Source organism: Pelodiscus sinensis, chromosome 32, assembly GCF_052426305.1.
Source record: "Pelodiscus sinensis isolate ZL-2025 chromosome 32, ASM5242630v1, whole genome shotgun sequence".
Lineage (NCBI taxonomy): Eukaryota > Metazoa > Chordata > Testudines > Trionychidae > Pelodiscus > Pelodiscus sinensis.
The window spans coordinates 11,125,155-11,141,735 of NC_143083.1; the positions used below are offsets into that span (position 1 = coordinate 11,125,155).

At 53.2% G+C, this 16,581-nt stretch overlaps 1 protein-coding gene across 1 annotated transcript in view; it reads left to right on the plus strand.

The window, feature by feature from the left end:
* The first annotated feature begins 2,237 nt into the window (after positions 1-2,237).
* The window catches only part of MAST3 (microtubule associated serine/threonine kinase 3), an 87,128-nt gene continuing 72,784 nt past the window's right edge, over positions 2,238-16,581 (plus strand). Inside the window, exons 1-2 of the mRNA XM_075902929.2 lie at positions 2,238-2,343; positions 16,239-16,270. Of these exons, the coding sequence (XP_075759044.2) occupies positions 2,305-2,343; positions 16,239-16,270 (71 nt within the window). The 5' untranslated portion in view covers positions 2,238-2,304. The remainder of the gene's footprint in view (positions 2,344-16,238; positions 16,271-16,581) is intronic.

Consider the following 16,581-nt stretch of genomic DNA (forward strand, 5'->3'; position numbering starts at 1 on the left):
ACATAAGAACTTAAGAACGGCCATACTGGGTCAGATCAAAGGTCCATCTAGCCCAGTGTCCCGTCTGCTGACAGTGGCCAATACCAGATGCCCCAGAGGGAGGGAACACAACAGGTAATCCTCATGATTCCTTGCCTGTCATCCATTTCCAGACAAACAGAGGCTACCTACTCAGCCTGGCTAATAGCCTCCATGAATCTATCTAGTTATTTGTTGAACCCTGTTCAAGTCCTAGTCTTCACATCCTCTGGCAAGGAGTTCCACAGGTTGACTACGCTGAGTGAAGAAAAACTTTCTTTTGTTTGTTTTAAACCTGCTACCTATTAATTTCATTTGGTGACCCCTAGTCCATGTTGGGATTCTAGGCCAGTATTATTTCTTCCCAGAGTGGCTGGTGCCAGATGCTTCAGAGGAAATGACCAGACCAGGACAATTATTGGGTGACCCCACCCCCTGTTGTCCAGTCCCAGCTACTGGGAGTCAGAGGTTTAGGGACACTCAGAGCAATGCATTTTGGTTCCTGACCCTCTTGCCTAATAGCCATTGATAGCCCTGACTCCCTGAAACTCATCTAATTTAATTTTTAACACTGTTATACTTTGAGTCTTCACAACATCTTCTGGCAGTGAGTTCCACAGCTTGACTGTGGGTTGTGTGAAGAAATACTTCCTTTGGTTTATTTTAAATTTACTTCCTATTTCATTGGGTGACCTCTGGTTCTTGTGTTACGGGAAGGGGTACATAACACTTCATTATTTGCTTTCACCACACCAGTCCTGATTTTATAGACTGGGTCCCCAGTGGTACTGCATCCGACTGGTCCGGCAGTACTGCATCTTGCTGTTGGTCCGGCAGTACTACATCCGACTGTTGGTCTGGCAGTACTGCAGCAGGCTGTTGTTCCGGCGGTACTTCATCAGACTGTTGGTTTGGCTGGATCCCCTCCTCCGGAATAAGCTCAGAAGGTTATGAATTCAGCTATCTGATTCCTATACAGGCAGGCTGTGTCTACACTGGCATGAATTTCCGGAACTGCTTAAAACGGAATACTATTCCTTTTTCAGTTTTTCTGGAAAAGGAGCGTCTACATTGGCAGGCTGCTTTTACGGAAAAGCCCTTTTTCTGGAAAAGCGTCTGTGGCCAATGTAGACACGCTTTTCCGGAAAAGAGCCCCGATCGCCATTTTCGCGATCGGGGCTTTTTTCCGGAAAAGGCTACTGGGCTGTCTACACTGGCCCTTTTCTGGAACAGTGTTCCAGAATAAGGACTTATGCCCGAGCGGGAGCAGAATAGTTTTTCCAGAATAGCGGCTGATTTTGTACAGTAGAGCGTTGTTGCTTTTCTGGAAATTCAAGGGCCAGTGTAGACAGCTCGCAGCTTATTCTGGAAAAGCGGCTGATTTTCTGGAATAAGTGGCCCAGTGTAGACACAGCCGCAGTGCTTAATTTGGGCTAAGATGAGTCCTGGCACCTTGGGGCTTGGCAGTTCGTAGCCCGAGCACATCTGGGCTTGCTGCATCCGTTCCGAATGAGTCCCGATACGGCTTTCATTACCAATTCAGTCCAACATACTGGCCCTGGATGGGACACTGCAGCTTTGGGGATTGTACCCCATTCATGCACTTGGCCTCAGCTCTCAGCACTTGGTCTCCACAGGACCCATCAGGATGCCCTGTATGAGGCAGCCACTCCGGCTTGCTGCTTGCCTTGTGTCATTCAGGCAGGCCCGCAAACATTGCAAGAGCCGGCTCCGTTAACTGACTTGAGGGCCCGTTCTGATCCGCCAGCCATTCAGGGCCTGGGCATGAAGCCCTCTGTGCTTAAGAAACTTCAGCCAGTGCAGGAGGCTGTGGCACAGGGGTGGGCCATGGGCGGCCCATGGGACCCGGTCTTTACTCTTGCCTAGGGACAGAGTGGCTGGATTCCGCTGGTTTCCCTCCACGTGGTGGTTTTTTTCCCTGCCCCTGTTACTTTCCTGGGACTCTCCTTGGAATGCAACCGAGAAGTAAGAGGCGTTTGCTGCCCCGCCTCCGGCCAGGGGCGCCCCAGGAATCCCTCCACTGCCGTTCAATGGGGGGGGGCGGGGTGCTGCGCAGAGCCACCCCCCCCCCCCAAGCTGGGAAGTAGAGCGGGGGCTGCGGGAGGCCAGAGCGCAGGGGGCTGCACCCGGGCCAGGCTGCTGCCCGGAGCGAGGGGCCCCGCGCACCGCCCAGCCCCCGGCGCGGCGCCCGGCAGGGCGGGGACCAGCTGGCGGGCGCGGCGCAGAAGGCGCAGGCTGCGCGCAGCGGGGGGCCGGCGGCGCAGCATGGACGAGCCCAGCCTGCTGCGGCGGCGCGGGCTGCAGGTGAGCGCGGCTCCCCGGCACTGCCTGCCCCGGCCGAGCCCCGCGCCTGCCCCGGGCCGAGCCGGGGAGGAGCCTGGCAGCGAACGGGACTTCCCGCAGCGCTGAGCCAGGGCGGGCGGGGGGTGGGGGTGGGCTGTGTGTGTGTGTGTGTGTGTGTGTGATGCGGGCTCTGTGTGTGTGTGTGTGTGTGTGTGATAGGGACTGGAGGAGTGACAGGTGGGTGTGATGGGGGCTATGTGTGTAGTGTGTGTGTGTGATGCGGGCTGTGTGTGTGTGTGTGTGTGTGTGTGATGGGGGCTGGAGGAGTGACAGGTGGGTGTGATGCGGGCTGTGTGTGTATGTGTGTGTGTGTGTGATGGGGACTGGAGGAATGACAGGTGGGTGTGATGGGGGCTGTGTGTGTGTGTGTGTGTGTGTGGGGATGGGATGGGGGCTTGAGGAGTGACAGGTGGTGTGATGGGGGTTGTGGGGAGGATGGGGGCTGTGTGTGTGTAACGTGTGTGCGCGATGGGGGCTGTGTGTGTGTGTGTGATGGGGACTGGAGGAGTGACAGGTAGGTGTGATGGGGGCTCGGAGTATAGGGTGAATGACAGGGCTGTGTGCATGTGATGGGGGCTGAGTGTGTGTGTGTAGGGTGTGTGTGATGGGGGCTGGCTGTGTAGGATGGGTGACAGGACTGTATGAATTTTGGGAGCGAGTGTGTGCAGGGTGTGTATGATGGGGAGCTGAATGTGTGACAAGTGGGTGGGTGGCTGTAGGGTGGGTGTGATGGGGGACTGGGGTGTAGAGAGGATGTGATGGAGGTTGGGGGTGTAGGGTGGGTGTGGTGGCAGCTGGGTGCATGTGATGGGAGTTGTGTCTGGGCATAGAGGGTGTGATGGGGAGCTGAGTGCTACCACAATGTGTACGGGGTGGGGAGATGGGTCGGGCTGAGAGCCATTGAAACAACTTTATAGACACAACCCCCATCATAGCTTAGAAAAGAGGAGACTAAGGGGAGATATGGTAGAGATCTATAAAATCATGACCAGTGTGGAAAAAGTGAATAAGGAAACGTTATTTACTTATTCCCACAATATAAGAACTAGGGGTCACCAAATGGAATTAATAAGCAGCAGCCTTAAAACAAACAAAAGGAAGTTTTTCTTCGTTCAGCGCACAGCCCACCTGTGGAACTCCTCGCCAGAGGATGTGGTGAAGACTAGGATTTTAACAGGGTTCAAAAAAGAGCTAGATAGATTCATGGAGGTTAGGTCCATCAATGGCTGGGTAGGAATGGTGTCCCTAGGCTCTGTTTCTCTGGAAGTGGGTGATAGGGGAAGGATCAAGTAAGGATTACCTGTTGTGTTCCCTCCCTCTGGGGCATCTGGCATTGGCCACTGTTGGCAGACAGGATACTGGGCCGGATGGACCGTTGGTCTGACTCATTCTGGCCATTTTTATATTCTTATGTTCTTATCCCCTGCATCTTATGGAAGCTATTTCAGGCCAAGGGGAGTGGCTGTCAAAAACATCTCACATTATAGTGTGAGATGGGTACAGCATGTGTACATGGAGAGTGACAGGGCTGTGAGGGTACGATGGGCGTGATGGCTGCGTGTGTATGGGGGAGCTGCATATGTGACAGTGAGAGGTACTGGCCTGAGTGTGTTGGGGAGCTGAGGGGCTGTGCAATGTGTATATGTGATGGGGGAGGGGTGGGAGCTGGGAGGATGCATAGCACCCCGAGTATGGGTTGGGGGGTGGGAGGATGCATAGCACCCCATGCATGGGTAGGGGGATACAGAGCACCCTGTGTATGGGTTGGGAGGCTGGGAGGATGCATAGCACCCCATGTATGGGTTGGGGGGCGGGAGGATGCATAGCACCCCATGCATGGGTGGAGGGATACAGAGCACCCAGTGTATGGGTTGGGAGGCTGGGAGGATGCATAGCACCCCATGTATGGGTTGGGGGGCGAGAGGATGCATAGTGCCCCATGCATGGGTGGAGGGATACAGAGCACCCAGTGTATGGGTTGGGGGGTGGGAAGATGCATAGCACCCCACACAATCAAATGAAAAAGAATCTAACACATCAAGAAATGGCAGACCGATAAATAGTGACACATTTTTAAAGTGCTTATACGCAAATGCTAGAAGTCTAAATAATAAAACGGGTGAGCTAGAGTGCCTAGTTTTAAAGGAGGATATTGATATAATAGGCATCACGGAAACTTGGTGGAATGAGGACAATCAATGGGACACAAGTCATACCAAGGTACAACAGGACAGAACAGGTCGTGCTGGTGGGGGAGTGGCAGTATACGAGAAAGAAAATGTAGAATCAAATGAAGGAAAAGTCTTAAATGAGCCAAAATGTTCCATAGAATCTCTATGAATAGTAATTCCGCGCTCCAATAATAAGAATATAGCAGTAGGGATATATTATTGACCACCTGATTGGGACTGTGATAGTGACTATGAAATGGTAAGGGAGATTAGAGAGACTATCAAAAATAAAAAACTCATAATAGGGGCGGATTTTAATTATCCCCATGTTGACACGTCACCTCAAGACGGGATGCAGAGAAAAAATTTCTTGATACCTTAAATGACTGCTTCTTGGAGCAGCTGGTTCTGGAACCCAGAAGGGGAGAGGCAATTCTTGATTTAGTCCTAAGTGGAGCACAGGATCTGGTTCAAGAGGTCAATGTAACTGGACCACTTGGAAATAGCGACCATAATGAAATAAAATTTAACATCCCTGTGGTGGGAAAAACACCTCAGCAGCTTAACATTGTGGCATTTCATTTCAGAAAGGGGAACTACACAAAAACAAGGAAGTTAAACAGAAATTTAAAGGTACAGTGACAAAAGTCAAATGTCTGCAAGCTGCGTGGAAACTTTTCAAAGACACCATAATAGAGGCCCATCGTAAATGTATACCCCAAATTAAAAAACACAGGAAGAGAACCAAAAAAGTGCCACCGTGGCTTAACAACCAAGTAAAAGAAGCAGTGAGAGAGAAAAAGACCTTTTAAAAAGTGGAAGTCAAATCCTAGTGAGGAAAATAAAAAGGAGCATATACTCTGTCAAATTAAGTGTAAAAAAAAAAAAAGAAGAATAGCCAAAAAGGGGTTTGAAGACCAGCTAACCAAAAACTCAAAAAGTAATAGCAAAATGTTTTTTAAGTACATCAGAAACAGGAAGCCGGCTAAACAACCAGTGGGACTTTTGGGCGATTGTGATGCTAACGGAGCACTCAAAGATAAAGTCATTGCAGAGAAGCTAAATTAATTCTTTGCTTTAGTCTTTACAGCTGAGGATATTGGGGAGGTTCCCAAACTTGAGCCATTCTTTTTAGGTGATAAATCTGAGGAATTGTCCCAGATTGAGGTATCATTAGAGCAGCTTTTGGAACAAATTGATAAACGTAACAGTAACAAGTCGCTGGGACCAGATGGCATTCACCCAAGAGTTCTGAAAGAACTCAAATGGGAAATTTCGGAACTATTAACCTTTAAATCAGCTTCCGTACCTAATGACTGGAAGTTCGCTAACGTGACGCCAATATTTAAAAAGGGCTCTAGAGGTGATCCTGGCATTTACAGACCGGTAAGTCTAATGTCAGTACTGGGCAAATTAGTTGAAACTAAGATTAAAATTGTCAGACATATAGATAAACATAATTGGTTGGGGGAAGTCAACATGGTTTCTGTAAAAGGAAATCATGCCTTACTAATCTACTACAGTTCTTTGAGAGGGTCAACAAACGTATGGACAAGGGGGATCCAGCGGATATAGTGTACTTAGATTTCCAGAAAGCCTTTGACAAGTTCCTTCACCAAAGGCTCTTAAATAAAGTAAATTATCATGGGATGAGAGGGAAGGTCCTTTCATGGACTGATAACTGGTTAAAACACAGGAAACAAAGGGTAGGGAATAAATTATAAGTTTTCCAAGTGGAGAAAGGGAACAAGTGGGGTCCCCCAAGGGTCTGTCTTGGGACCAATCCTATTCAATTTATTTATAAAGGATCTAGAGAAAGGGGTAAGTAGTGAGGTAGCCAAATTTGTAGATGATACCAAACTGCTCAAAATAGTTAAGACCAAAGCAGACTGTGGAGAGCTTCAAAAAGATCTCTCCAAACTACGTGACTGGGCAACAAAATGGCAAATGAAATTTAATGTTGATAAATGTAAAGTAATGAACACTGGAAAAAGTAATCTTAACTATACATACACTGTGATGGGGACTAGTTTAACTACAGCTAGTCAAGAGGGAGATCTTGGAATCATAGGGTGTGTCTAGACTACATGGCTCCGCCGACGGAGCCATGTAGATGAGTTTACTAGACATAGCAAAATGAAGCGGCGATTTAAATAATCGTGCTTGGTTTACATCAAAATGGCCGCCGCACTGTGCTGACGATCAGCTGATTCGGCACAGCAGGGCAGTCTAGATGCGCCACAGTCGACAAGGGAAGCCTATGTCGACCGCTCCGGTAAACCTAATTTCATGAGGCAGTCTAGACACACCCATAGTGGATAGTTCTCTGAAAACATCCACTCAGTGTCCACTCAGTCAAAAAAGCAAACAGAATGTTAGGAATCATTAAAAAAGGGATAAAGAATAAAACAGAAAATATCTTATTTCTTCTATATAAAACCATGGTACACCCACATCTTGAGTACCGTCTACAGATGTAGTTGCCTCATCTCAAAAGATATCTTGGAATTGCAAAGGGTTTAGAAAAGGGCAACAAAAATAATTAGGGGTTTGGAACGGGTCCCGTATGAAGAGAGATTAAAAAGACTTGGACTTTTCAACTTAGAAAAGAGGAGACTAAGGGAGGATATGGTAGAGATCTATAAAATCATGACCGGTGTGGAAAAAATGAATAAGGAAAAGTTGTTTACTTATTCCCACAATATAAGAACTAGGGGTCACCAAATGGAATTCATAGGCAGCAGATTTAAAACAAACAAAAGGAAGTTTTTCTTCACTCAGGGCACAGTCAACCTGTGGAACTCCTTGCCAGAGGATGTGATGATGGCTAGGATTTTAACAGGGTTCAAAAAAGAGCTAGCTAGATTCATGGAGGTTAGGTCCATCAGTAGCTATTAGCCAGGATGGGTAGGAATGGTGTCCCTAGGCTCTCTTTCTCTGGAGGTGGATGACCGGGGAGGGATCATGTGAGGATTACCTGTTGTGTTCCCTCCCTCTGGGGCATCTGCTATTGGCCACTGTTGGCAGGCAGAAAACTGGGTTGGGTGGACCGTTGGCCTGACCGAGTATGGCCGCTCTTCTATTCTTATGGGTTGGGAGGCTGGGAGGATGCATAGCACCCTGTGTATGTGGTACAGAAATGAGGGGGAGACAGAGAGATGCAGGGAACCTGTGTTTGCCCTTCTTGGCACAGGGCTGCAGAAAAAGTCTCAAAGCGGCGACCTGAGAGGGGCCCTGCCATGCCCTGGCCGTAGGCAGCTTGTCCCGGTCGTTTTGCCCCCCAGGCCGTGAGGTTGGCCTACAGTGACCCAGGCCTTGTGCCGGGATGCAGGCTGGCGTCTGGCCGTGAGGTGGAATGTGGCGTGACTCGGGCTAGGTGCCATTGCTCACAATGTCGGGGGTGCTGGTGCCTCCCATGCTGGGGGGGCCCCGCTGCTGCTCCGAGACTGGCATTCAGCCTGGCATCGCCTGTGGCTGGCTGCGTTCGGCACCTGTCCTGGTGTCTCTGACCCCAGAGAGGCCAGCAGGGGCCCCCTGACAACAGCGTGCACCCAGCCCGTCCTATCAGCCCCAGGCTGGCTGGAGAGACTAGCACCGGGTGCCCGGGGTTGCCTGCAGAGTGCTGGTGCACGTGCTGCGAAGAGAGGGGTGTGGTGGGTGGCAGAACCTAGCCGGGCCGCGAGGGAAGAGAGGGGACGGCCATGCCCTGAGCTGCAGCAGCTCCAGGCTGTGGGGCTCCCGTGACGTCTGCTGGGGCAGGGAGCCATCCTTTCCTGGCTGCTCCAGCCAAAGGAAGCCACCTGCTGGGTGTCCCTCCACCCTCCACTCATGCTCCCGGTCCAGCAGGCCGGTGCGCTCTCCTCCCTATCTCTTCTCTGCTACCGCGTCCCAGCCAGAAACCTGCCGGGGGTTCCCTCCCTGGCTGTATCTCTGGCCTCTGGCTGTATATACACCCTCCCTGCCAGAGCCTGCACCAGGCCCTGCTGCCGGCTGTTCAGTGAGCGAGGGGTTCAGAGGAGCCCCAGACTCTGTGTTGTACTGACAGGGTACGCAGGACCGGGCGTGATTTGGGACAGTCAGACCTAGTGCCCCGGGGTAGCTGGCTGTGGGGCGGAGTTTAGCTTGGCAGCTCCTTGAGGCCAGGACTCGCCTTTTCATTTCCTCTTTACAGTTCCCCATAAGGGGGGCGGGTGGCTCTAGTTTGCTGCAGGAGGTAGAAGCGGAGACAGGGGTGCAAGCTGCCGGCATGACACCCTCAGGAGCTAGCGTGCTACCAACAGCAGCGTCGCATGGGCAGTGACAAGAGTGGGGAGGGCTTAGCCACCCCACATACCAACCTGCCCAGGCCCCAGGGGGATGTACGGAGGGCGGTTAGCCCTTGCCACCGCTCGCTACTTCCTGTGCTGCAGCAACAGTTGCCACACTATTTTTAGCACGTCAGCTCGATGTAAACTAGCCCCGAATCAGTCTCCGTGCTCTGGGAATCCCACCCCCAGCTCCCAGGGCAGTTTCAGCTGAGTCAGGACTCTGTTCCCAGCATTGGTTTGCTGTCTGGCCTTGGGCAAGCCACGTCGTCGCTTTGTGCCTCGGTTTCCCCATCTTCAAAAGGAGCTTGTTATGGCAAACCCCTGTCAGGGCTGGCCAACATGTACATGGGGCTGCCTCCGCATGGGGGGCGGGGCTGACAGTCCTTCCAGCGGGGCGGTTCCGTGCTGCTCGGGGCTCGTGAGGTGCAGTCCCTGAATGTCAGCGAAGTTCTCTGGGCTGTTGCACAAGGACATGGTATTATTGTTATTCAGTCTGGCAGCTCCCGGGGTGAGCATGCTCGGCTGTCTGCCTTGTGTTCATCTTTCCGCCATGGGGAACAGCATCTTGGGAGAAAGCGGGCCAAGCGGAACCAACCGTAAACACGCTGCGGCCTGCAGGAGGGACGTAGGGGGTTGGGGTGCATGAGGTGGGGGGGGCGTATAATAGTCCCCTCCCCCAGAGGCAAATCCGTCCTCAGCACATTTGCTGCTCAAAGTCCTACCATACCTTTGCCAAAACTGGCTCCTGCCTTGAGTGCATGTGCCTGTGCAGGGAGACAGCTGAGAGCGTGAGGTGCTGGGCCTTTGAGGGCCTGTGGGGGCATGCACAGGAGGGTCTATGCAGGGCTGGGGGGCTGCTTGCTCTATAGGGACCTGGACAGAGCTGTTCCCCCTGCAGCGTGAGGTGGCTCCTGGTTCCCTGCACGCTCCTCTCAGCTGCAGCTGGGGCGCGTGTTCCTTGGATCTAATCCCAAACGCCGAGTGTCATGGCCAGCCCGATAACGAGGGTTTAATCTCTAATCCCTGGCTCCTTCCCCACTGCAGGACTCTGAGCTCAACAGCTCCTCTAGGGAACTTGCTGACTTTTGCATGCTCTGCCCAGGGCTTGTTTCCGGCCATCTGCCCCTGAGCATAACTCTGGGCCTCCCGGGGGCAGCATGGGGAACAAGCATCAGCTGCGCAGCCTCCGGAGGGCTCCAGGCTGGCCTTGAGATGGCCTGTCAGCTTGCAGGAGGGCTGTCCAGTGAGGACCGTCCGATTCAGAAAAATTGCTGCCGGAATGTAGGCCTTTTATGATCCCTGATTGGCCTGTCCACACAATAGGCCTGTCCTCTAAGCCAATCAGACTGCACCTGATCAATAACAAACAGGCTAGAGAGCATCCTATAGGAGTTATTAAGGGTGGAATGTAATCAGGGAGGGGACAATCTGCGTCATGGAGGGGTAGTGGAGAAGGGATTTGCCTCTTATGTCTACACTAGCCCCCTAGTTCGAACTAGGGAAGCTAATGAGGGCAACCGAAATTGCAAATGAAGCGCGGGATTTAAATATCCCGCGCTTCATTAGCATGTTCCCAGGCGGTCGCCATTTCTGGAAATTGACTAGCCCGGAATAATTGCCCACGTCTACACGCGGCAGTGAAACGGGAGTTCGAAGTCAAGCCCTTCATTCGAATTAGCTGTTAAACCTCATTCCAGGAGGAATAACAGCTCATTCGAGTTAGGGCTTTACTTCGAACTCCCATTGCACCGCCGCAGTTATTCCAGGCTAGTCAATTTCCAAAAATGGCGACCGCCCGGGAACATGCTAACGAAGTGCAGGATATTTAAATCCCGCGCTTCATTTGCAATTTCGGTCGCCCTCATTAGCTCCCTCGTTCGAACTGGGGGGCTAGTGTAGACATGCCCTCTGTTATCTCCCGCCCTCCCCTCGCCCCATGCATCCTAATCCCACACCTCCTACTTCCCTCCTGCAGGCAGCAGGGTGTTTGCGGATGATCCGCATGGTGCGCTTTCTCCCAAGAGGCTATTTTCCGTGGCAGAAAGATGAACATTACTATCAGCTAGTAATTGTGTCTTAAATACTCTTACTTGTTTTTTTTTTTAATGGGTATCTCCACATCTTGCAAAATTAAAATTCTCCCTCCCTGCCCCATAACTTCCCTGACTCCTCTGTGCTGTGCCCTGCCTTGACCCTAGCATCCCCACCTCCCTCCTTTGCGCTCTGCCTGCATTTCCCTGCTGCCTTGTTGTTGGCCTTTGGGAGGCAGCGTGGTGGAGTGGAGGGAGCAGGGGACTGGTATCAGGTCGTGTGTGTCTCCAGAATGGGGGCTGTCGTTCCCCCTCACATCCTTGTGCCTTCTTCCCTACCTGTGAAAGGGACTGTGACCCCCAACCACACACATACCCCACCAGCAGCTGTGTGGGTTACTCAGCATTGAGGGCTGAGGCCTGGCGCACACAGGTGCAGCGGGTGGCTGTAGGGGGTGGACAGAGCTCAGGGCTCTGTGCACAGTCCCTGCCGCCCCGGCTGTCACACGGCAGTGCCTGCCATCCCCGGAGAATGCCCGGGTGCATCGCTGCACGGTGACATCAGTGGTTGCCATGGCGAATGTCTGCCTGTCTCTTGCCATCCCAGCTTTAATCCGGGCAAAGAGAAGCCTATTTCTTGTGGTCCCTCAATGACAAGCAAAGCCCCAGGGACCTGCTGACTCCAGGGCAGCAACAGGAAAGAGCCTGGGGGGATGCACGGCTGTAGAGAAGAGGGGGACTGGATGGTGCAGTGCAGCTGTTAACGCCGGGGCGTGTGTCTTTACATGGGAGGTTGCATGTGGAGTGGCTGCCAAGCCCCTTCCGAGTGTGCCACGCCCCAGATGTGTTCAGTGTAAGAAGCTTTAATGCTCTGCCAGGTGGGGCCAAGGCGGCGCTCACCAATCAGTAGATCAGGACTGGTTTGTTTAAGAGGCTATCAAGAGCTGCCCCTCCCTATGGGGAACCTCCTGCCCTTTGCTTTGGAGCTGTCCCATCGGGAGCCTCTGCGTTGGTGCAGGGCAGGGGAGGGAGAGGAAGGGGTGCTGAGGTCAAGATGCCCCCTCCCACTCTGTATCCTTCCTCCACAGAGCAGAGAGGGGGCACAGCGGGACTTGGGATGGAGGGAGTTGGCTGGCTGCTTTTGGGAGTGGTGCAGGGCCAGGGCAGAGGTGAGCCTGCCTTTGCCCCACTGAGCCACCTGAGATAAGCAGTGTCCAGCTGGTGCCCACATCCTGAAACCCCGCCCCAGGCATGAACCTCCTCCTGCACCCCAAGCCCCTGCCCTAGTCTCGAGCACCCCTGCATCCAAACACCCTCCCAGAGCTTGCACCTAGAACCTCCTGGAGCACCCCAACAGCCTGCCCCACGCTCAGCTCACAGCCCTTCTCGCACTCCAAATCCCTTACTCCAAGACCAGAGCCTCACCCCAAGCCTCTGCCCCAGCCTGGTGAAAGTGAATGAGGATGGGCAAGAGAGGGAGGATGGCGTGAGCAGGGGCAAGGCCTCAGAGAAGGGGTGGGAGAGAGGCGGGGCTAGGGGATTTATATTTGAGGTAGATCTTGGATTGCACTTACAGTCAAACAGTGAGCTTGGTCCTGCCTTGAGGGCGGGGGGCTGGACTCGATGACCTCTCGAGGTCCCTTCCAGTCCTATGATTCTATGATTCTATGATCTCCTGCTCTAAAAGATTGGAGACCACTAAGGTGAGTCCCAATAAGGCGTGTTACACACAGCGCCACCTGGTAGCCGCACAGTGTAATCATTTAGCATCGCCGTCCGTTCCGTTCTACATTTCTACCATTTACCAGGTTTACATTATCGACGCTCAATGCCTTTGAGGCTCAGCAGGGATCAGGTGGTTAAGCGCCTCGGAACTGTGTGGTTTTCTAATTACACCAGCAGAACACATAGCAGCTTGGCCACGAGCCTGTACGTTGGTTGCCACAGCGGGCTGTGGTGGGTTGGGAATCCTTATGTCATCTCTTCTGCCTCCGCCATCCGTAGTGTTTGCTCTGTTGATTGTTCTTTCAGAGGAACAAACTGTAGGTGCCGATGGTTTCTGTTCAACTCCCCTCCTGCCAGTGTTGATCGCATAGGGGCGCTGAATTAGGTTTTTGGGTGACAGCTGGAGTTGTCCGTCCTTTTTCTCTATCCAGTTTGGCACAGACTTGATCACCAGTTCTAGACCTGGCAGTTCTCTGCATGATATCTGTTATAAAAGTGTCCATAATCTTGTTTTGCTTTTCTCTTCAATATGGTTTGTCTCTTCCTATATGGATACTTTGGAGAGAGATTGGTTACAGGTTTGATCTGTAGCTCAGAAGAGCAAGAAAAGGCTCTTATTGCTGTAGGATTTTCATGACTGTCTTTATGTCTGTCAATATACATCATGGCTGTGTCTACACTGGCAAGTTATTCCGGAAAATCAGCCGCTTTTCCGGAAAAACTTGCCAGCTGTCTACACTGGCCGCTTGAATTTCTGGAAAAGCACTGACGATCTAATGTAAAATCATCAGTGCTTTTCCGGAAAAACTATGCTGCTCCCATTTGGGCAAAAGTCTTTTTCCGGAAACCTGTTCCAGAAAAGGGCCAGTGTAGACAGCTCAGATTTGTTTTCCGCAAAAAAGCCCCGATCGCGAAAATGACGATCGGGGCTTTTTTGCGGAAAAGAGCGTCTAGATTGGCCACGGACGCTTTTCCGCAAAGAGTGCTTTTCCGGAAAAGCGTCCTGCCAATCTAGAGGCGCTTTTCCAAAAATGCTTTTAACGGAAAACTTTTCCGTTGAAAGCATTTCCGGAAAATCATGCCAATGTAGACATAGCCCATATGTAGCCAGAACTCTTTCCTAGACATCTCAGTGACTGCTACCAGTGAGGGTAAAGATTGAAAGTTATGCTCTGCTTGCTTCACCGGAACATCAGTTAAAGAAGGTACCTGAATATCATCCATTTCCTTGTGTAGCTCAGTAGCAATTCAAAATCTTGTTTCCAGCCTGTCCCTTCTGAATGTTTGGCACAGCTGAGGTTTTCTTGGGTACTAGAGAGAGACAAGTTAGTGAGATCCTGTGACCATTGTCGCTTTGTTCCCAGACCCTAGTTTACTTTTGACACCATGTCATGCTCCCTTGCTCCAAATGGGCTGGCTACAGAGTTTCTTTCTGGGAGAGAGACACAGCAGAAGAATTTGCTTTAAGAGCCTTTCATGTTCTGCCCAGTGTGGCTGAGAGTAGCTTAAATAAGGTGTAACAAAGCAGACGATGCTGCACTTTAAAGACTAACAAGATGGCATATTAGGTGATGAGCTTTTGTGGGCCAGACTCACTTCCTCAGGTCTGGCCCACGAAAGCTCATCACCTAATAAACCATCTTGTTCGTCCTTAAAGTGCTGCATAGTCCTGTCTTTTGTTTCAGCTACACCAGACTAACATGGCTGCATCTCTATCACTATGAAATAAGGTGTGTTACACACAGCGCCACCTTGAGGTAGAACGGCATCATAAAGTTTAGCGCTCCAATACCATGGCTGGGGGGGTTCCCCGATCTGTGATGGGGGGAAACAGGCTGTGCAGGAAAGAGGTGTGTGGGCGTGCATGCATGTGCATGGATGGCAAAGGTTTATGTGGTGGGGTTGCGCTTATGCGTGGGCGTGTTTGTACACCGGGAGCACATGTGCATATTTCAATGGTCCTGTTGATGGGGTGTGTAGGTGTGTGTCTGGGGGAGCATGTGTCCGTGTTCCAGAAACTCTGTGTAATTTTGTGTCTGTGTTTAAGCTGCTCAGAGGAGCTGGGTGATGGGGCAGTGGCTCTGGAGGGGTGTATTTGTTAGCTCACGGCTGGAGAGCGTGGGACACTGTGCAGGTGTGAGATTCAGGGTATTTGGCCTCCAGCTGCTGCCAGAGCAGTGGAAGAGGTGCCAGCCATAGCAGGGGAATGTTCCTTGACTTTAGTGCATGCACCGGCATCCCCGTGTACAATGACACACCCAGAATCTCCCATTTCATGCACCGTGCACGGCCCCCAACACGCACCCTGAGGGGAGTCCACGCCTGCGCCCCTCGGCCTTCGGACGTGCGCACCCAGATCCAGTTACACCCAGCCCGCTGACGTTCCCAGGCAGGCCTCCAAAGAACCGACCTTCGTCCCCTGCCACATGCTAGCAAACAGCGCGAGCAAAAATCTCCCCCAACAAGGGGAAAAGCAAACAGGACTTTCCTTGCTGCCTGCTGGCTGCCCACGCTGGGCAGGTGCCAGACCTCCACACAGAACATCAGGGGATAGGCAGCCTTTCACCCCCAGGGTCTGGAATGCAGCTTTGCCCGCTGCTGGTTCACTTCCCCTCCCACTTGTGTCTGTCTCCCTCCTGCATGCAGGGGTCAGAGATCTTTGCAGGGAAAGATCTGTGCCCCCGTGCTGACCTGCTGGGCAAGAGGGGATACGCCAGGGCTCTGCGCTCCGTTAGATGTTTCTGTTCTGGGGTTTTGACGCTGCACGTGCCGTCTCCACTGGACGCAGCGCACGAGGCAGGGGGCGGATGTTCAGCACGACGAGGGTCACTTTAAGGGCAGCGCCTGTGTCGGCGAACCTCTCCAGCACGTACTAGCGGAGACGGGTGCCTGGGAGGGAACACAGCCATGGGCAGCCCAGACACCCGGCCACATGCTGGCCACGGCGCCGGTCGCCGTCTGACCCCGAGGAGAGGCAGCCGCCCTGTGACGCAGGAGGGGGCCCAGCCGGAGAGCGGGGCCGTGGGATGCTGCAGGAGCCTTTTCCAGCATGGAGCGTGCTCAGTCTTTTCTTGGGCACTCTGCTGGGAGCACGGCGTGTTCAGCCTCCCCCACGAGGCAGCGGCTGGCTCCCCCAGTCGAGGCACGGACCCCTCCATGGGGACCCTCAGCCTCCTCCGCCCGTGGGTTTCAAAGACTGTCGGGCACCTCAGCCAGCAAGGCCCCCAAAGAGAGAACTGTCTCCTCCTGGGGGTGGGATGGGCCATGCCTGGCGCGAGAAATAGAACCCAGGAGTCCTGTCCCTGGGCCTGGGCACTAGCAGCTGGCACTAGCACTCACGCACGTGGGGTGGCATCATGGGTTGGGAGCTGGAGGAGGCTGAGCCGTGGCCATTTGTCTCCTCCCAGCTAGCAGAGGGGGCAAGGGCAGGAGCAGAGCTGTGCTGGGCTGTGGGGTCCAATGCACGGGCTGTGCACGGTGCCGCCTGACGCGCTCCCTGCTTGAAACCACCCCTGCTCCCGGTGGCCCTGTGGCGGCGGCCGTCACGGAGCTGGCAGGAGCTGCCATGGCACGGCGGGGGGAGCGGCATGCTGACCCCTCTCTTCTCTTCCCTCTGGTTGCAGAAGGAGCTGAGCCTGCCCCGCCGAGGAAGCATGTAAGTACCCGCGGACTGGCCCTGCCTTTCAGGGTGAGCTTTAACCTCCACCCGGCCCAGACCCTCTGGGGCAGATTTCCCCCGGGAGACCATTCTGGCCTTTCCCTTGTGCCGAGCGGCCCAGCTGGCGTGGCGGGAGAGGGCGCCTTTCGAAGGGGTTCGTTTTGCTTTGCTTAGACCCCTTCCGGGCTGGGCCCTCGCAGTGCGGAGTTCCGGATGCCTCGGTCCCCTGGGGCTCTCCCTGCGTCAGAGCCAGGCCGGGTGTCTCGAATTGATTGGTGATGCTTTACTGTCTCCTTCCGGCCTGTGCT